This window comes from Pempheris klunzingeri, chromosome 6 (genome assembly GCF_042242105.1).
Source record: "Pempheris klunzingeri isolate RE-2024b chromosome 6, fPemKlu1.hap1, whole genome shotgun sequence".
NCBI classification, from domain to species: domain Eukaryota; kingdom Metazoa; phylum Chordata; class Actinopteri; order Acropomatiformes; family Pempheridae; genus Pempheris; species Pempheris klunzingeri.
Window position 1 is genome coordinate 169,630 of NC_092017.1, and position 16,182 is coordinate 185,811.

Sequence of the window (16,182 nt, forward strand, 5' to 3'; positions counted from 1 at the left end):
CTCAGCACCGCACCAGCAGTGTATCTGCCAGCGCTGCAGTGGAGATCCAGAGGTATGCATGTTGATTACTGTTGAAACATCAGTTGTTTTATTCAGTCATTCATTGTCTTACTGTCTGTGTCGTAGATATTTGAAAGAACAAATTCTGACAGGAGCAGAGGATCCCCTGAAGTACTGGGTGGCACGAAAGACTTTATATCTTACGCTGTGGAAACTTGCATGCAAGTATCTGTGCATCCCAGCATCATCTGTTCCCTGTGAAAGGATATTTTCCAAAGCTGGGGAGCTGGTCAGCCAGAAGAGGAGCCGACTGAAGCCTGCGACAGTAGAAAAAATTATATTTCTCAATAAAAGCCTGTGAAGACAAATAACTTGTCTGCTTCTGTGAATAATCATTCCAAATGAACCATACAAGTCCCCAAATGACAAACCATTATCTTTAAAGGTTTTCCTTAAAAACACTTCACACAAAAAAAACAATGTTTCTGAATTCAAACACCATCATCATTTGCAAAGTAGGAAGGATCTCTAATCCTGTTAGGGACTTTTAGTACAGTTTTTAAATAAAGCTCAAAGTTTTAATAAACCCTTAACCAACATTTAACCCTTAATATAATTTGCATTTATTCTTTGGGTTCATCTGAAATGTGTTTTAGAGTATGGGGGAGAGCATCTGCATATGTTATTGTAATGACGATATAATCATTATTTGGTATGAATGAACAAAACACTTGAATGACCACACAGACTTTTCTGAACTTTTATTGCTGTCATGGGATTGAAACAGTGCGAGTGCTTCAGTCGTGCTCTTTAGAGGTTGCTATGACTTCAGTTGTCCACCAGATGTCACCGTCACTGAAGTCTTGAAGCTTTGAATCTTTTTCGGCACAATTGTTAGGAAAGCCTCAGCGCTTCATGAGGCTTCACTTGCCCACCACTAATTTCTACATAAATAGTATTCTCAGAAAATGTGTTGTGATTTGTTCTGAGAGTGTCTGACTGTCAGGATGTGCTCTCTGGTAACTAAAGTGTTAAAGTATTCATACAAAACATAATCTAATAAATTAGGGCGTCCTGTATGGATTCGAGCCACACAGGAGAACATGAAGTAGTGCAAATGAGCCTGACATTGACCAACTGCAACATTAGCGATGCTCACACGTTAGAGCATCAATAAATATAATCCATTATTATTCTGAATTCTGCTTATTGAATGCCTTTATTTCGGCGTGTAGAGTATGATGTGACATTTGTTAATAACGTCTTCATTGTAAGCTAAAAAAATAGCTAGAAAAGAGAGGAGAGTGAAACATGTGGGACGCCTCAGAGGAGTCTGTCTGAACAATGACAAAGACAAGGTGCAAGTGCAAGAAAAAGACTGAAATAAACAATTGTAGTGTAATCATAAAACTTTATTAATGTGTAAGGAGGACACAGACATTGAAATACAATAATACTGACAAATGGATCAGATGTTACTGTGCCAATAATCGTTAAAATTCCCAAACAATGTATGTGCTGAATACAAGGTAGACATTCGTATCCTTTGGTAATCAACGTAATTAAGAACAACTTCCTCTAATTTCTAAACGAGACAATCAAAGTTAAATAATGAAAACGTGACTGAGGAATCCAGCAGAGGGTGGTGTAGCTGCAACACAGAAGTAGAGGAACACTGGAGGGGCAGTTCTGTCAGTGCTCTGATGAGGGAGCCACGGCTGCACAGTCCCAGTGCAGGAGCAGCTCCGGTGGACCCGTGCGATCATTAGGAAAACTTAGCTGCTTGGGGAGGGGGTCCCAGGAAGCCTCCAGCCTGTTTGGTCGCAGCCCTGGAGGGAGCGAGGCCGAGCATCTTCTGAATGTTCTGAAACAAAAAAAAAAAAAGACACAAAATACTGTCAGGAAACTTTCAATTCTAAATTCCTTTGTGGGGCTTACAACACTTGGCCCGAGGGTGGCACTGCAGGAGGCTGCATCCAAAACGAAGCAGCTGCACATGGGCACCTCTTTGGAATATCAGTAGTGCTGCCTTCATGCTGCATGCTGCAGTGTGCGACAATTTGAACGCCTTAATGTTGTAAACCTGAAGGGCAGTCAAATGTGCTTTGAGACCACCGAGTTTCTTCTCAAAAACCTAGTACTGACTCCCTCCTGTGCAATACAACTCGTGATATCCATAACTGTCCAGTAGCGCACAGTAAAAGGCATCAGGCGTAAAGTGCACAGGGTACCTGTCTGATGGACATGGTGCAGAGGATGTAGAGGAAGATAAAGGAGCAGTCCGTGTAATCCTCGCCCAGCAGGTTGCGATGCGACAGTCCCTGGATGTAGGACAGCGGCACGAATGGCAACTTGGCCACTACTCTTCCATCAAAGCTGCACAAGAAAAAAAGAATACCCAGAGGAGGCCGTGGTGAGCTCAACAGTATGATTAAAGTAGCGGACTGACTAAGTTACAGGTGACAGATTTTGCTCCAAGTATATATTTTTTTCTTTATCTTGTTTGACTTTTCAATCAAGAGATGAACAGCTGATCCAGCTGATGTCATCACATCAAACACTTACATGGAGTTGAACATGCCCATCAGAGCTGTAAAGCAGAAGCCTATGGCGAACATGGACTTCATCCGTACCTTCAAACAAACACGCACACCATTAAAAATTATCATTTTAAATTTGATTGCGTTTCACCAGAGCTTGGGTTTCCAGTATCACAGTATTTCTGAATAATGATGTGAATCCTGAACTACAGGTGGGAGATATAACAACCAAAATCCCAGACATGATCTCATTTCATAGGCCATTATATTGATGCATTTAGTTCTAAGCTCAAGTGTTATATATTCATTACAAACAAGCCGTCTCACCATCGACAGGTCTCTGTTGTTGTTCTTCAGCTTCTCTTCTTGTCTTTCTGTAACAGATTCAGAAGCACAGATCTCTCATGAGTGTGAGGGAAAAGGGTGTTCCTCAGAGCAGTGTGTGCATGTCCATAGTTTTTCCTGTCCAACTCATCAGTGTTTGCTTTAACACAACGTATTGCTCAGCCAATTTGTTTACTGGGTTCTCACCAATTTTCTTCTTCTGTTGACGTCCAGCAGATTCTGTGATGGTTTCCTTTTTCTTCTCAACTAATATCAAGCAAGCAACAGAGAATACAGAGAATTACTAAACAGTCCAAAGAAGAATCAATGGAAAAATAACAGGCTCGCGCATGAGTCACTCACGTTTTTTGCTTTGTTTCTCCACTTCAGCCTTTAGTCTCTTGTACTTTTCAGTCCGATACACTAACACCCACGTAATCCCTGAGGAGTAAAATCAAAAATTAAATTGTCAACCATTTTATTTATCATCAATGGTTCTATCAGTAAACAGTTTAGAGATTTGGAGACCTTCTTGGTTAGTAGAAATATGCTGCACTGAATTCACCATCCATTCTCTCAGAAATTCAAAAGCACCAGACTATAAGCAAAGGTTCAGTTTTTAATCCTGAATTAAAAAACTTTATCTGCAGCTGAATTTTACATCTTTTTGTTTCCCTCTGCACCTGAATGACAAGAATGGGGGATTTAAAATGGCACTTTTAATTGACCTGCAAAACAAAACCATTTAGAAGAAAATGGTGGCAAAACCCACTTGGGAAGCTCTAATAACTGAGGATATGAGTTTAAATGATCACTACCAAAGTCATTATCTTGTTCAACAATAAAACTTCTATTCTTCTTTAACTTTCCTTTTTTCTCTCCTTAATTTGTTAAATGTGAAGAACGAATTTACCTTTGAGGAGGAATAAATCATCTACACCCACGCTACAAAAAAACTTTTATTGTGGAAGTCCACCCGGACGTTGTGTTCCTCTCTCTGTCTAACCTGCGGAACCCGAGGCGTTAGCTTGATTAGCTACATTCACCGGCTAGCTGCCACACTACTGGTCCTCAAAGGCACCAAAATGAGTATTTAATCAATATTAATAACGTATAGAAACATCCTCCGCTGTGTAATCCAGAAAAGTGCTAAATGTTAGCGCACCCCCGGGTTTCTTTGCGTCAGTAATCCGCCGTCCTGCTGAGCCAGCCGGCCGAGCAGTGGGGGACGGTGGGACTCACCTTCGGCTAACAGCGCTGTGCACACGGAGATGAACACGATGAGGATGGTGTCTGCAAACATGGTGCTCATGGTGGTAGAGTCCCGAGGGTCCGACCGCAGACTCAAATGGTGTCTTTTTTTAATCAGAGACTGCACTTTCCACGGCTCAGCCTGGGCTCAGCCTGGGCTCCACAGGGCTGTGTCAGCACGGCACAGCACGGTACAGAGGGCACGAGCAGAGTACTTCCGGTTCACCGCCTCACCACAAACATTCACAGACTCACGCAGAACAACTGTTCTATGGCCAAAATTATAGTTTTATTCAATTCGTATGAATTTATATTTATTTATCTGTATTTATTTTCCTCACTTAAGACACTTTTTTCTATTTTATTTACTTGAATCTGATAGTTATCTATATAATAAACGCTATTTCTTATATTGGGTGTGTCGTTTAGCCAGGCTGACCTGAGAGACCGAAGTGTCAGATGCATACTCTGGGATGTTATTATATTTCTAGAGAGTGTGCGTAGTTTTTATATTTTATCTAAACATTTTGCTGAACTTAAATATAAAAAGAACAAACTCATATTCCCTTTCATCTCGAACATGTCGGTGGACACCACACCGGGCCAGGCCCAGTCAGTGCATGCGCAGCTTTTCAAAATAAGTTACAGATTGCCTCAGTGACCCACATTTTTCAAGCGACTTACCCAGCTCTGGCTTCATCATCACCGTGAGCACCACCACCACCATCATCATCATCATCATCATCATCATCATCATCAGATGGGAGGAGCGCACGCGGAGCGCAGACACAGGCCGCCCCGCGCTGCAGATGAAGCATGGCAGGCGACCGCGAGACAAAGCCAGGTGACCAAGCCGGACATGAGAGCAGCGGCCGGCAGCCTTTCCTCATCGGCGTCGCTGGGGGTACGGCGAGCGGCAAGGTCGGTGTTTAATGTCAGAGCAGAGCGTTTTTCTTCAATGTCTATTTCAGGTGTTTGTCATAATAGACTGTCAGTGTGAGCCGACACAGATGTGTGGACATCATTTATTCTAGGTGAGCGGCGTGTTTTTTTTTTTTTTTTCTCCTCTAGAAAATCTCCATCATGTTTCTGTCGGATCAATCAGACTGATGGTTTATCCGATCAGTAATGAGCGTGGCGAAGGCCGCCCTGCTGCATGTGAAATCTGCCTTTTCTAGGATGGCCAGTAAAGTAGTGTGATAAATCAGACTTAGTGCTGGGATCAGGGATCAGAGGACAAAGACAGCAGAGATTTCAGTTCATTCGCATCAGCTGCGCAGGGTCTGCCGGCTATAAGCTCATGGAAATTAGACCAAAGTAAAAACACATTCACAGATCCTGAAAGCTCAATAAACTCCCCAATCTGCCTGTTCTGTCAAGGTGTGACAGGCCACATGTGACTGAATACCAAGTATCCAGAGCAGGATGTGGCATCCAGAGGACTGTGGCTGAATTGTTATGATCTGTGCTGTCTGTGGTGGATCTGTCACCCTGGATTCTTCTTCTTCTTCTTCTTCTTTGTGACTGATGTAACTGCTGTCTCTGCTCATGCGTCTCAATAAGCTCTCCCCCCTTGATTTTTCATTGCAACCTCATCTCGCAGGCTGCCTCCTTGGCATTGCAATGATGCCTTCGCTGCCAGGAGAGACTAAAATATCTGCATTATCATCCTCTTTTCTGCATCAGGAGACGGATGCGTTACTTTGACAATTTGTCACACAGTTGCTCTGCAGATTAGATCACCAGGACACGCACCCCAAGGCTAGACGCAACGTTTTGTTTGTCCTTCTTAATGTGTGACAAATTTGGTTGGTGAAATGTCAGAGGGGTGTTGGATCAGGTCACGCAGTCCTGCCTCCAGGTGGCAGCGTGCAACATTTTGAACACTTGCACAGTGTAAACCTGGAAGGTACTTGAGTGTGTTTCCATGTACTGTATTTGTGTTTAAGCAGCTCGTTCCTTGGCATCGGCTATGTGTGTGACAGCAGGTTGAATTCACAGGTGATCGGATCATCAAAACTTGGTGGTTCGGCAGACAGCTGTGTGCGGGTTGGACTTCCTGGTATTATGCTCTTTATTTCCCACAGGAGTAACTGCTCACAGAGGCACCTGCTCTCCCACACGTTATCTGAACGGGGGAGTAAACGTCTCTCTCTTGTTTTGCCTGTGTGACTGTCTGTGAGTGCGTCTGTCTGCCAGGTTCAGATGTGATAACAAAAGTTTGTAGCTTTTAAATACTGACGCCTGATAACCGACCGAGGAATATCTCACGGCCCCAGAGGCACGAGTGAACCGAATACAAAGAGTGAATAAAAGTGTGCACCTTGGTTTAATTTGTACAGACAGCCCACTCGAGCCCCCAAAAACACGAGTCACACCTCTTGCTTTGTTCTCCTTGCGTGGCCAGTCGTCGGTGTGCAGCAAGATCATGGAGCTGCTGGGGCAGAACGAGATCGACCACCACCAGCGGCAGGTGGCCATCCTCAGCCAGGACAGCTTCTACAGGGTCCTCACCCCAGAGCAGAAGGCCAAGGCGCTCAAGGGCCAGTTCAACTTCGACCACCCAGGTATGTCAGTGGAATCAGCGATGGATGTGCGCTGGCCTGAAACGGCTGTGTGGCTCCTGCTGGGACACATCTTCCTTGTTTTATTGAGAAGCGATTCCAGCTGTCGGTCTGTTCGGGACTCAGGGTCTCAGGGCGTGAGGTTTGCTCAGTGATGCTGAGGAATGATTTTAACTGCGTTGTGCTCTTCTTCCTGCTGTACAGATGCATTCGACAACGACCTCATAATCACAACTCTGTGGGACATCAAGGAGGGAAAAACAGTACACATCCCCGTTTATGACTTTGTTTCCCACTCCAGGTGAATGACTCTCATCCAGTCCACACAGAGACCACATTAAAGGAGTGTATTTGCAGGCCTCAGCCCACACAATGTAACATTACCTGGAAAAGCAGACTTGATGTCCACTGTGGTTGATTACTTTGCTCTACCTTTTATGCAGATAGAGTCTCATAGCATAGTGAAATGAACATGAAATAGTTACCTGGAAGGCATGAAAACATAGTTGACACTCTGAAGCACCACAGTAAGCTTTGGAAGATGATCATCAGTAACACAAAGTACATGGAAATTATAGTAAAAAGACTAAAACATGCAAAAGTGTGTGTGTGTGTGATCCCTTTTAACTAAATGTTTTTCCTCTTCTGTTTTGTGTTTAATCAATGAATAATTTAACACTGAAAGCTTTTCGTTGGAGCTTTAAAGCGAGACTGTAACTGTCCGAAAGAAGCAATCACACTTTTCTTTCTTTTACAAAATAAAAGTCCTATTCATTAGGAATAAAACACAGCAGTTCTCAGTCAAGCACTCTGGGGATTTTGCTGCTACACCCTGACTTGGTCTGGTATGACCAGTATCACACTTCAGGCAGGCATCGCTGTAAAATAATTAGTTTACTGAGTCAGGTCTCTGTTACCCTACAGATTACCATTTAGCAGTATTGACACTTTGGATCACATTGGGTGCTGCTGAGCAAACTTCAGATAGTTTTTATACGTCGTGTCTTTTGTCTGACAGGAAGGAGGAGGCGGTGACGGTGTACCCTGCTGATGTGGTGCTGTTTGAGGGCATCCTAATGTTCTATTCTCAGCAAATCCGAGACCTTTTCCAAATGAAGCTGTTTGTGGACACGGACGCTGACACACGTCTGTCACGAAGAGGTGAGGCACACAATCATGACCAGACAAATCCCTTCCTTTTTAACCGCACGGGGCAAACATAGGCTGCATATAAAAAGTGGACGTTGCCCACCGGTTTGTGGACCACCATTATTGAAGCCTCGGGTTTCGCTTTACTGGCGTCGCCATCTTGCTTTTTTGGAACCAGAAGGGACATTCATTCCAGCATGCCCTGCTTCATGGTCTATTTATGGTCATTTACTAAATGAACATCATTCTGTGGTGAAGAGGACTTGAAACTCGCGACTGAGATCATAAACTCATTAGGAAAGTGTTAACTGAGGTAATAAATCAAGTGAAATGTAGGGTCATTTTCTCATAGACTTGCATTCATTTGGACTTCTGTTTGCAACCAGCAGAGGCCATTAGAAAGAATGCAGGTTTAAGGCACCTCCACACTGGCTTCACTTCTCAGACCTGGAGGCTACGTCCTCTTCTTTTATACAGTCTATGCAGGAAAGACACTAAATGAAAGAGTTTGACATTTTGGGGAAAATGCACGATACCACTCATGTCTGTAAGGTAAATATGAAGGCTGTCGCCAGCAGGTGGTTAGCTTAGCTTAGCTTAGCTTAGCCAAAGACTGGAATCAGGGCTAACGGGCTGTACTGGCCCTGTCTTAAGAGTTTTTCCCAAAAGGTGTAACCAGTGGTGTTCCTCTTTAAAGAGAACCTTTCCCTGGTCTCATTCTCCCCCAGTGCTGCGTGATATAAGTGAACGTGGACGGGACTTGGAAAGCGTTCTAGCGCAGTACATTACTTTTGTCAAGCCTGCATTTGAGGAGTTCTGTCTGCCGGTAAGTGCTGTTCTCCATCTAACACCGCTCCTCTCAGTTTGTCCCGTCATGTCCCTCGTGGTCCAACCTTTTTTCCTTTATCTTGACACTATTTAGACAAAGAAGTATGCCGACGTGATCATACCGAGGGGGGCTGACAACCTTGGTGAGTACTTGTGCTTTAGCAGCTTGGAGATCAACAATAGACACATGATGATATTAAACACTTTGAAACCACTAGTCTAAACAGGGTTATCGCTCAGGACACAGCTGTGGCTGTTGACCTTGGAGCTGGGAAGTGCGCTCTGGAATCTATGGAGGCAAAAGGCCTGAGCTGAGTCTGTTTAGAGAAGAGAACTTTAACGCATCCAAAACAACCTGCACAAGAAAAGCAGCCAGCAGATACTCAGTTTGTGCTTCTCATCTATTACATCCCCGTGACAATCCTAGCCACGTGTACCATGCTCCTCATCTTAGCTTAGCCTGTTAGCATGCTAATGTTTGGCTAATTAGGATTGCTGAGGCTGATGGGAATGTTTTGAAGTTAGTTTTGCACATAAATGAAAATGAAAACAACTTGATGGTAATGAAATTAAAAATGCTAATGAAAAGTCAGCACAATTCATCCTCTGGGGACTATGACTGTTTGAACCGTATTCTGTGCCCATCCATCAAGTAGATCCAGAGGTTTCACAGGAAAAGTGAAACCTTTTAGCTGTTGGTGGTGCTATGCATAGTCAATGGATCACCAAAGTCAGTATAAAGAAGTGCAGGTGGGGAAAAAGCCTTATTTCATGCAGCAAACTGAATATGTCTTCTATTGTGGAAATACCCTCAGAACAGTGTTGTATTTAAGTGTCGTTAAATGACCTTCAGGGTTTTTCCAGGATCACTGAGCAGTCAGTGACTCAGATGTCACAGAAACACATGAGCGAATCAAGCTGGGGCCAGGCCTGACATCACTCTCTCTGTCTCTTCATACAGTCGCCATAAATCTCATTGTGCAACACATCCAGGATATTCTAAATGGTGGTTTGACCAAGCGGCTCAACGGGTGGTTTAATGGCTACGGAACGACAAAGAAGCAGCCAAACATGGAGTCCAGCAGCCGGCCACACTGAGTGCAGCACACCCACCCCCTGCCAGGAAGGAGAGTCCGCCTGTGTGTGTGCTCCACGCTGTGGCTGACAGGCAGGAGTCAACGCCAGGAAATCAAAAGGCCTCCTTTTTGATCAGATTCTGCTCGGACTGGGGAAATGAAGGGAAACCATTGTTTTGGTTTAAAGCACTTGCATTCAGTTCTTTTTTCTTTGTTTCGCTTGAGTGCTGTTTGAGATTGAAGGGGGAGAAACACAGAGGGGCTCACTTGTAATTTCATTTCAAACGGTTGCTTGCCTTTATCGCAGCACTGAAACTGACTACAGAAGCAGTTACAGTGTCTGAAGAAAGATTTCCGCACACTGGACAGCCTTTAACCATACAATAAATTCAGTGTAGCGACATGCTGTTTCATGGCAGGGCCTTACCCATCTCACTACAGGTTAAGGTGCACCATTTGACCCAACTAATTCCCTTTATCAATGCAACTTGACGTGTTTTTCTCTAGCTCTGTCTTTACAGCATATTTTGACTTAAAGATTTTACGGGATTGAGATTAATCATGTTTGTGTCATGCGGCCCCAAGCTGCTCTTGCTTTGTCTCGTGCGAGTCGAACTAACTGAATTAGTTACTAGTCCGCTTAAACAACCGATCCCCACCTCAAATCATCTGATGAATGACATCATCGCCAAAGAGAATTCTCTGTACTGTCTTTGTGGACTTATTGTGACTTTTATTTTAATGCGATACCGACATTACTGTAACTCGTTTGACAAGATGCCGTTAGCATACGCTGTAATGGAATTACCACAGTGTTATTTTTTCCTTTGAGTTTCTCATACACTTGAATCCTCAGATGCACAGTATGCAAGTTTCATTTAAAAGTGAACCTACACACTGAAATCAGTGTTAATAAATGCATTGAGCTGTAACAAGTCAATAAGTACAAGGTACCCAATGTAAATGTCTTCTGTAAATGTTTAACAGAGTTTTCTTCCTGTACATGTTTTTCTTACGATAAAGTTCTCAGGTACTTCTTGTTTGCTTGAGTTGACACATCTGTCACGTCCAAATTCTTGCATTTGATTTCAAATACATATGCATTCTGGTTTAGTCCGGATGAAAGAGTGTAAATGAGCTTCTTTTGTTGTCTGATGTATTGTAGCAGTTCAGTACCATGTGAAACTAGATAAACATGTAGCTCCTTTAAATTAGCTCAACCTATTGTCTTAGTGATAATGTTGATAATGTGATAATGTTATTTTGATGGAACTGCCAGCAGTTAAACACGCCTGCAGCTCTTTTCACCAAGTGGACGTATCAGCGGCGTCCATCATCCCCCGATACCTCCGACTCACAATTACAAGATGGTTTTTTTTCCCCCACTCTGCTGCTTGTTATCAGCTTCTATGTTAATGTGATGCACGACACGTTGAATTGTCTGCTGTGAAAAAGGCCTCTCCAACATCCTGATTTCATCACTAGATTTAATTTGAACACTTTTTGAAGACAGGTTTCACATTGCAGTGTAGCAAAATGTTTAGAAAATACAATTACAGAAGACACCATTTAAATGACGGGAATAATTAAATATGAAAATCAGAAAAAGAAAAAGACAGAATCAAACTGCATGTCATGTCACAGCCGTGTTCCACACCCACTACAGTCCATACGAACTCTGAACTGGTTTCCACGTTGTAGTGTGTTCACACTGAAGAGTGAGAAAATAAAGTTTCCTCAGACAGTCAGTATTGGCACTAAATTAACCCTTGAGTTTTTCTTTAATCCTACTCTTGAAGGACACTATTCTCCCACAATGCAACACTCAAAGGAAATGAGGGAGCACGACTGGACCGTTTTGTGGCTGATGTTGAAACTGTGTGGCATGTAGGCTGATGTATACGAGCTGAAAGACGAGTACACTGAGGATTAGTGAACCGTCTACAGTGTGTTGTAAGGAGCTGGGACGCAGCAGATATATTAGAAGTTATATTTACCGTTTTAAAAAAGGCCGTACGATTTGAAGAACACACGTTGCTTGAGTCTTGGTGACCAGAGAACACACACTGCACTTTGTTTTAGTGAAAACACACGTGTTACACATTTTGTCAGAAATCAGCCATGAGGCAACAACACAAAACTGAAAATGCTGCTCAGTAGAAAAGGGGATTTTATCAAGAACTGTGTCCCACGAGTCCATATTCAGTCAAGTGAGGGCGCCCCAACAGTGTGCCCGCCATGAGCGGCTCCTCCTGACAAACAGCAGGCCCGGCCTCCATCCTGGCGTCACTCCTGCTCTGTTTACGTGCTCCCCACGAGCACCTGCCTGGCTGCGCTGTTCTGTCCGAAGAGGCTGCGGTACAGTTCGTTGCGCGCCTCGTCGTTCATCGCGCTGTGGTCGATAGGGGCCATGAAGTTCACCAGCTTGCTGTGGATGTGGAATCTGACTTTCCGCCCCTTGCTGGCTTTGGTGTCCACCTTCTTCTTGATCTTGCTGCGCAGCTTCTGGATGGCCAGCCACTGCCGGCCCATGGCCACCTGGTCGTTAGGGTCCGCTGCGCTCGTCCTGCGCTCGATCAGCTCTCTTAGCAGCTGGTGGTAGAAATCGTCGTCATCGAACACGTCCTCGTCCAGGTCCTTCAGGTGTGTGTTTGCTTTCAGCTGCTGCTCCGCCTCCTCTCCCTCCGTGCAGACGGTCTCAGGGGTGAGGGCCTCTCTCTTCCCCAGGACTCTGTACTCTGAGCGTCGGGTCTGGGTGCGCCTCACCAGCCTCTCATTGTCCATCAGCACCTGCTCCACCTGGGTCAGAATGTTTCTGTCAAATGCCCCGAAGCCCTTGCTGCTTTTGCCCATAGTCAGTCTGGTCTTGTCGTGCCACTTTTGCAGCGTGGTGTTACTGTACGGCTGGAAAGCGGCAAAACGTTTGGCCATGAAGTCCGGGTACTCCGCCATCTCCAGTTTTCGTTTGGGTGCTCCACCGTCCTCTGCCGACCCCCCTTCGTCCTCATTCTCATCGCTGTTTATCTCCTCATCTTCATCCCGAGCTCCCGTCCTCCCCAGAACAATGGACCTCGTGTCTGGACTCTGGTACAGCAGCTCATCGTGCAGCTCCAGCAGGGACCGCTGCAGAGCTTTCAGAGCCTTGTGTGTGTTCTTCAGCACCCCTGTGAGCTCAGCCCCGCCTCTCCTCTTGAACTCTGGGAAAGTCTGCGGCTGTGGGAGCTGGTTGGCCGTCACCAGGGCCTTCTGCATTTTGATCCGACCCTCGAGCAGCTGGTCCCACAGGGCCAGCTGGGTCTTCACAGCCTTCCCTTTCTCAACCTCCTCGTCTATTTTCTCTTGGGAAAATGTGCGGACGGTCGCCTCTTCCTCACCATCTTCTTCCTCATCATCATCATCATCATCATCGTCGTCGTCGTCGTCCATCTCATCGTCATCAGAGCCATCACCTTCATTGCTGCCTTCGGTCTCTTCGCCATCGTCGTCATCTTCGCTCACTCCCAGGTCATCCATGCCTTCTGTCAGTCTGTGGAAGTCCACTCCCTGAGGAAAGGTCATGTCACCTCCCTTTGTCTTAGACATCAGTTTAGCACCTGGCTGTCCATCACTGCCCTCCTCCTCCTCCTCCTCCTCCTCCTCCTCTTCATCCCCCATAGAATCATCCTCCTCTTTTTCATCCTCTTGCTCTCCTATGCTGCCCTCCTCCTCTTCCTCTTCATCATCATCATCATCATCATCTTCGTCCTCCTCCTCACCAGATCCCTCCATGTCCATCAGCAGCTGTTTCCGTGAGACCGGCTTCCCCACGTACCGTCTGTCCGTCTCTACGAGCAGGGACGTGTTGCGCTTCCGCAGAGCACTGCGGCCAGCCGCATCTTCTTCCTCTTCATCGTCCTCCTCGTTTAATCTGTCTATCACTCTGGCTTTGGTGGCCTCGTCATCATCGTCATCTTCTGGATCGGCAAATTTGGGCAAAGGATTCAACAAATCCTCGAGCTCCTGAGAAAACGAGCCCGCCATGCGTCAAAGTTTGTAACAACCACACGTGTGCTGCGCGGACCGGACTGTTCCTTGGTGCGGACGGTGATGACGTCAGTAAAATGCGACGAGGCTTAAAGAATATTCATATTCAATCCCCGGGAGTTGTCTTTCAGGCAGAGGCGTTTTAAAGGCTCAGCATAAATCTTCACGTTTAAAGTAAAGGGGAGACTCAAAGCCCGACATTAACAATTAACAAAATTTAATTAAAGAAACAATACAATTTCGAGCACAACAATAATAGCACGGGGAAAATGTAAAATTCTGACCAAAACTGTGCAAGTCTATAAGTAAATTCATTTAGTACTGAAAACACAGAGACAAATCTATGGACACGATTATTACCATTGTAACAGATTAACAGTTATATTTGAGAGAAATTGTTAAAATCTTGCTTTGGGAACGTGATGTTTGCTCAGGAGAAATTGATTTTTGTAATGAGTAATTTATGTGAATGTTGTTAGAATCAATGCACTGAATTCAATTTGAAAGGTTAACAGGTTTAATACAAAAATACCACAAACAACGGATAGACTCAATGTCTTTTTGCAGAGGAAACACAATGTCGGATCTTTTTTTATTTTTTATTTTTTTATTCACCCTCCTGAAAGACAAGTTTCAGGGCACAGCTTCCTCCACGCGCTTGACCCTTGGCGCATGCGCACACGGCTGGTGAGGCTCCAGGTTGCTCTTACCAGCTAAGTTTTGTTTCTCAGAGCTCCCCATAAAGAGTGCTCTCTGGAGAGTCAAGATGTCAACCAGCGACTTCTATTTGAGATATTATGTGGGACACAAGGGGAAGTTTGGACACGAGTTCTTGGAATTTGAATTTAGACCCGACGGTAAGTGAAGTTTGGCGGTAATACAGACGTGTTAGCCTCCCCGTGTGTGAGCTAACGTCGCTAGCCACCGGCAGTGGCTAGGCCGCAGCGGAACTACAACTGGTAGCTAGCGCCAAATTCTCTCTGTGGTGTCCACTGTATTAGAAATCAGAAATGTTAATGTTTGGCCTGAGCTGATACTGTGAAATGTATTTGTGATTAAAGTATGAATGTTGGAGTAATATCCTGTGAGCGTTTAAGCGCCATGTGGCCCGTAGGGACGTTAACACTCACCTGCGTTGTGTGAAAGACGATGCGCTGTTGTGAACTGCTTCAGTACTTAACGTGCACATTTCTTGCAGGTAAACTGAGATACGCAAACAACAGCAACTACAAGAATGACGTGATGATCAGGAAAGAGGTAACTTGATTAAACTTGAGATTAAAAGCACGTTACTGTCGTAAAAAGACTACTGTTTGATGGCTGTTAACACGAGACTAATGTCTCTGACTAAATACCAAGATATCAGTAATGTGAGCGGGTTTTGGGCTCGACTGTTGGTGCTTTCCTGCAGTGTTGTGGTCATTCATGAGGGGGGTTGATAATGATGACCATGCCTCTTGGTTACCACACAGTATATAACATTAAATGCACGTGTATGGTCCAATAATACTATGCTCACACATCACATGTGTTGTCAGTCTATTTACAAAGCTTAACCTGTTTCATGCGTCTTCTCTGCACCAACCCAGGCGTACGTACACAAAAGTGTGATGGAGGAGCTGAAGAGGATCATCGACGACAGTGAGATCACCAAGGAAGATGATGCTCTGTGGCCGCCTCCCGACAGAGTTGGCAGACAGGTTTGTGACTCCATTCGCAGAGAGCAGATTATTGTTCACCCCACCTTTTCAATATTTGGTTAGCCCACAGGTCTCAGATTTTCACGTCATCTCTGGCATTGTAGTAAATTAACTCTGCATTGATGAAAAAGGTTTTAAGTCTTTATAACTTGCCTGTATCTGTGCTCATTTTCACAGGAATTGGAGATCGTCATTGGAGATGAGCACATTTCATTCACAACTTCCAAAATTGGCTCCTTGATTGACGTCAACCAGTCAAAGTGAGTAGTTTGTCAAGGAGTGGGGGGGGGGGTGGACACTGTGGATTTGACAGACAAGAGGGCATAACTTTTGAAACTGTGCTTTCAGGGACCCCGAAGGCCTGCGCGTGTTCTACTACCTGGTGCAAGATCTGAAGTGTCTCGTCTTCAGCCTCATCGGTCTACACTTCAAGATCAAGCCTATCTAAGTGTGGATGTCGCTCGTTTTAATTGCTTTAGCTATTCTGTTGTTGTACTACCGCATTTGTACATTTGCTTTTGGTGGGAACTGTTTTTTATTTTAAATAAAGGGTGAGAAAAAAAAAACATTGTCTCAGCTGTGTGTATAAAGTTCAACACAATTGTCTCGCAGGTGTAACCACTCGGGGGGTGGGAAGATGTTCTTGTTGCAGACATTTATGAAATAACGGAACAAATGTAATTAAATTAAGTTTAATTCAAAGTACATTCAACCACATTACTAAGGC

General features: G+C 44.6%; 4 protein-coding genes across 4 annotated transcripts; 2 read left to right on the forward strand and 2 right to left on the reverse strand.

Annotated features, from left to right (window-relative positions):
* Nucleotides 1-1,399: 1,399 nt before the first annotated feature.
* tmco1 (transmembrane and coiled-coil domains 1) lies at nucleotides 1,400-4,288 on the reverse strand. The gene is made up of 7 exons (XM_070832329.1): nucleotides 4,107-4,288; nucleotides 3,228-3,305; nucleotides 3,072-3,131; nucleotides 2,868-2,914; nucleotides 2,566-2,633; nucleotides 2,232-2,376; nucleotides 1,400-1,864 (listed from the first exon to the last, which is right to left on the reverse strand). Exons 1-7 carry the CDS (start codon nucleotides 4,174-4,176, stop codon nucleotides 1,766-1,768), a joined length of 567 nt encoding a protein of 188 aa, XP_070688430.1. The 5' UTR covers nucleotides 4,177-4,288; the 3' UTR covers nucleotides 1,400-1,765.
* A 643-nt stretch (nucleotides 4,289-4,931) lies between these two features.
* uck2a (uridine-cytidine kinase 2a) lies at nucleotides 4,932-10,187 on the forward strand. Its single transcript, XM_070832582.1, has 7 exons — nucleotides 4,932-5,036; nucleotides 6,523-6,682; nucleotides 6,884-6,980; nucleotides 7,698-7,840; nucleotides 8,557-8,654; nucleotides 8,751-8,799; nucleotides 9,618-10,187. Exons 1-7 carry the CDS (start codon nucleotides 4,932-4,934, stop codon nucleotides 9,752-9,754), a joined length of 789 nt encoding a protein of 262 aa, XP_070688683.1. The 3' UTR covers nucleotides 9,755-10,187.
* A 1,020-nt stretch (nucleotides 10,188-11,207) lies between these two features.
* aatf (apoptosis antagonizing transcription factor) lies at nucleotides 11,208-13,802 on the reverse strand. The gene has a single exon (XM_070832084.1). The coding sequence runs from the start codon at nucleotides 13,750-13,752 to the stop codon at nucleotides 12,034-12,036; it is 1,719 nt and encodes a 572-aa protein (XP_070688185.1). The 5' UTR covers nucleotides 13,753-13,802; the 3' UTR covers nucleotides 11,208-12,033.
* Nucleotides 13,803-14,459: 657 nt separating this feature from the next.
* Nucleotides 14,460-16,009, forward strand: magoh (mago homolog, exon junction complex subunit). Its single transcript, XM_070832471.1, has 5 exons — nucleotides 14,460-14,612; nucleotides 14,954-15,012; nucleotides 15,345-15,455; nucleotides 15,633-15,715; nucleotides 15,804-16,009. The coding sequence occupies exons 1-5, from the start codon at nucleotides 14,522-14,524 to the stop codon at nucleotides 15,901-15,903; spliced, it is 444 nt and encodes a 147-aa protein (XP_070688572.1). The 5' UTR covers nucleotides 14,460-14,521; the 3' UTR covers nucleotides 15,904-16,009.
* Nucleotides 16,010-16,182: the final 173 nt, after the last annotated feature.